This window comes from Protomyctophum bolini, assembly GCF_963924005.1.
Source record: "Protomyctophum bolini genome assembly, chromosome: 8".
NCBI classification, from domain to species: Eukaryota; Metazoa; Chordata; class Actinopteri; order Myctophiformes; family Myctophidae; genus Protomyctophum; species Protomyctophum bolini.
The window spans coordinates 6,965,101-6,969,398 of record NC_137869.1 but is presented as its reverse complement, the minus strand read 5'-3'; the positions used below and the strand labels follow the sequence as shown (position 1 = coordinate 6,969,398).

The 4,298-nt window shown below is 43.9% G+C and overlaps 1 protein-coding gene across 1 annotated transcript; it reads left to right on the top strand.

Annotated features, from left to right (window-relative positions):
* The first annotated feature begins 1,783 nt into the window (after positions 1-1,783).
* On the top strand, positions 1,784-2,339 carry LOC308319919 (large ribosomal subunit protein eL31). The gene has a single exon (XM_080770151.1). It carries the CDS (start codon positions 1,809-1,811, stop codon positions 2,181-2,183), a length of 375 nt encoding a protein of 124 aa, XP_080626277.1. The 5' UTR covers positions 1,784-1,808; the 3' UTR covers positions 2,184-2,339.
* Positions 2,340-4,298: the final 1,959 nt, after the last annotated feature.

The following is a 4,298-nucleotide window of genomic DNA, read 5'->3' as shown; positions in this document are numbered from 1 at the left end:
ACGCACACACACTGGCTAGCAGCATCAACCCGGTAGTTAAAACTGCAAAATAGTGCAATAGATCCAATCATGCTACTGTAGATCTGTCAGTAATACAACAATAGGAAAAAAAGAACATTGCATGCATTGAACACATTTAAGTCACTGCTAAACTCGATCTCACGCACAGGATCGACTGGACTAGATCCCAGAATCTAGACTCGGGTCACTGGCATTGTAATTGTTTAGTTGATTGTCAAGCAACCACTGCTTAATGGAGTGGTAATGGCACTGACTACATGAAAATGAAATGCATTGGTACATTGCATTGGACACAATACTATACGTACATAATGTATAGTATTGTACAATACTATACATTATGTGTTCTTGATGCTCTTGTGCAGTGCACATGAGGAATACCAAGAGTACTTTAAAAATGTGGAACTGCTACCCCAATTTAGTATGGATGCTGAATCTACGGACCTAGTTTTGTTACATACTATTAATATAGAAATTGGGCTACTGTTACAAATCTGGGTCAATTTATTGGGTTTGATTTTATAGGTCAATATATGCGCTGATTAAAAAACAAAACAAAAGGAGTTTGTCTATTCCACAGTGGGAGATCTGATAATAAATGAAGTAACCTGTGCATTTTGAGATGCACGAGGCTGTGTTTGAGGCCTGGAAGTCAAGTGTACCTGTATTGAGGATAGAACTGTGTGTTGATGCTGAAAACAGCTTGATAAATGAGTCTCTGGAAGTCCATTTATTATTTTCTATGACCAGAGAAACGTCAGCAGATTTTAGCCACAATCGCCTTGTTTCTGTGTTTGGCTGCAGCTGAACTTTTGGCTGACATTGCTCCCTCACAAGATATCAATTGTGTACTATAGCTTTGCAATATACTGTACTGTACGTTCCACCTATTCAACAGCATTGCATGGTGCTGCAGTTAGCAATAGCAGAGAGACTCTCTGGGGGGGGAACTTCTGACCAGGGCCTCGGCCTGGTCGTGGATCCAGGAGCCTGCTCTCCACGCATATGGCGGTAGACAGTAAACCTCAACAATTTGTATTAAGAAACAGTAAACAACCTCATTGTGCTCAGATAAGATGATTCTATACTGCATTTTAATTTGTTCCTTATTGTACATTTAATTGACTAGAACTAAAAAGAACCAGATCTTATGTTTGATTTCCATTTATGGCAAACATGACACTGCAGTATTTTGGATTCAGAAACTAGTTGTGCTGTCATGACCATATACGTATAAAGCATCACGTTAGTTAATGCAGGACATGGGTGTCATATATGTGACCACTGACCAGGTGACCCCAGCTGTTATCAGCTGTCAGACTGAATAATTGTTTTTGTACACACAATCACATAGGGTCACCATATGGCAATTAGTGCCAATGCGAGCAACCTATGGACAGGCAGTTTGGGTGAGTTGGAACTGGAAACACACCAATGAGCTGATCCCAGAGGATGGACAAAATGTATAGGTATACAAGAGTGTGATTCAGTTGACAACTCCAGATCCCTGATGTCAGTCCACTCCCTATATGGAGCAGACTGATTTGTTTGCGCCTGTAATGCCACATGGCGACAAAGGTGGTTAGACCATATTTGGGCGTGGCTGCTTTGGGAACTCCTTATATGGATCTGGCTGAGTCATGGTGACATGAGCGCCGCCGGCTCATCCTCCTTTAACCTGAGGACGATTCTACAAAATGTCTTCTAAAACGTTTGCTCTGAAAGAATAATATATTCAAAGATTTGTGCCACAGCCTTTCGAACTTCCGCCTCTGCTCTGAGTCGCGATGGCCCCGACTAAGAAAGGAGAGAAGAAGAAGGGTCGCTCCGCCATCAACGAGGTGGTGACCAGGGAATACACCATCAATGTTCACAAGCGCATCCACGGAGTGAGCTTCAAGAGGCGAGCCCCCCGCGCCATCAAAGAGATCCGCAGCTTCGCCGTGAAGGAGATGGGAACCCCCGACGTCCGCATCGACACTCGTCTCAACAAGGCGGTGTGGAGCAAAGGCGTCAGGAACGTGCCGTACAGGATCCGCGTGCGTCTCTCCAGGAAGCGCAATGAGGATGAGGATTCCCCCAACAAACTCTACACCCTGGTCACATACGTTCCTGTCACAACATGCAAAGGTCTCCAGACAGTCAACGTTGATGAGAACTAGAAGTCTCCACACTGCAGAAAAAGAAAAAATGTTTCAAAAAGGAGCAGTTAAATGTTAATTATCCACTCTGCATGTTTCATTTCAACCTTCAATGGGATCTTTGTGTTCTGTAAGTTCTCGGCAAGTGGAATAAAACTTTTGAAAGAAAAAAAGAAAGATTTGTGCCACATTTTCATGACCTTTCAAAAATAGCAGATCTACAAGATTCAATAGCTACTGTACCTCCCACTGTATTTTTTAGTGGTGCAACCAAGATAGTGATACAAGTTCCAGCGTTTCCATTTGTGGACCAAGGTTCCAGTCGTCATGTCGGAGGAAGCGGCCACAGCTTCAGGCCCTCCGATGGCCTCGTGGCCCTGAATGAGAGGACCAGAGAGGAGGACTGGAGGAGTAAGAAGGAACTCGAGGGACAGAGAAAACGTGGAAATGCTCCAGCTGAGGTGGACGAGGAGGGAAAGGATATTAGCCCCTCACATTCCACAGTATATCAGTTCAGAGCCGTGGTATATCGACCCTTCCAAGCAGCCCAGCCTAAATCATCAAAGGCCACAAGAAGAACTCCATGAACAGTACTCACCATTGGAGAGTGGTACAAGAGAGGGGGGGGGTGCAGGAGAGACCAGTCAGCACAAAATTCCGGAAGGGTTGGTGTGAAAACTGTGGTGCAATGACTCATAAGAAGACAGACTGCTTTAGAGAGGCCCAGAAAAGTCGGAGCAAAGTACACGGGTTTCGGAATGGCTCCAGACGAGCACTCTCAGATCATATTGGACTCGGACTACGATGGGAAGAGGGACCGTTGGAGCGGATACGACCCTGAAGACCACGAGCGCATTGTGGAAGAGTGTGCCAAAGTAGGTCTGGCCAAAAAGACATCGAAGGCCCAGAAGTTGCAGGATGAGTTGGCTTCAGGGAAACTGGACCAAGCTGAGCGGGAACACAACAGTGAGGATGAGGATGAAGATAAATATGCCGATGACATGGACATGCCCGGTCAGAACATTGACAGCCCCCCACACAGAGTTGCACCACTCACTTCACACATGTGTGATTTTATACAGATCAATTATAGCGCAGTACATGTACCTCTCTAATGTACCGCTACATGCAAATTAAATGAAAGTTTGCCAACTTTATTTATAATATTGATTATTTTCTCCCTCACTGAACTGATAACGGGACTACCTGTTATTAGAAAAAAATTATAATGGAGCAGAGAGAGAGAGAGAGAAAGAGAGAGAGAGAGAGAGAGAGACGTGAATGCCAAGTCTTATGAATGCAAATCCAGCTCAGACTATGAACGACACGAGGATATAAGTCTTAGGAGAGGTTATCAGCAGCTTGCGACATGCATGGACGGTAATTTGAAAACAGCATAATTTGAATGAATTTCTGAGACATGAAGCATGAAGCAAAGAGAGTAGGATAATAGCTCTCTGACGTGTTTAAAGGGAAATGCAAGAACGTGCACGTGTTGGCACTGAGAGAGGAAACCACAACATCATTACTTGAGCAAGCAGAGCGTGCAAGTAATGTTATCAGTCAGGTGCCACAATGTCTAGTTAAAGATGACCAGTACCAAGAACATCTTAGTGCTACATACAGTTCTGTTGCTTTACTTAACGGAACTGTGTGCTCATACATCAGTCCTCACCTCACTAATGTGTACTGTAGGCTACTATTGAAATGTTACCATTTCAGTCTACTTGCTGATACATCAGTCCTCACCTCACTAATGTGTACTGTAGGCTACTATTGAAACGTTACCATTTCAGTCTACTTGCTGATACATCAGTCCTCACCTCACTAATGTGTACTGTAGGCTACTATTGAAATGTTACCATTTCAGTCTACTTGCTGATACATCAGTCCTCACCTCACTAATGTGTACTGTAGGCTACTATTGAAACGTTACCATTTCAGTCTACTTGCTCTGCCTCAAGAGGCGGGCAATGGATAGCTAAAAAAAAAGGTAACCTGCCAATTACATCCATTGGCAGGGATTTCAAGCCGATTCTAATATAAATCGGTAGCCGTGGTTATTGTTGCGACAAATGTAACTGACATGATGTAAGCACTGACAGTAGGTACATTTTCAAGCTATCAACAACCCGA

Excerpts from the sequence above, each read along its gene's own strand:
- LOC308319919 (XM_080770151.1), top strand. The coding sequence starts at position 1,809 with ATGGCCCCGACTAAGAAAGGAGAGAAGAAGAAGGGTCGCTCCGCCATC.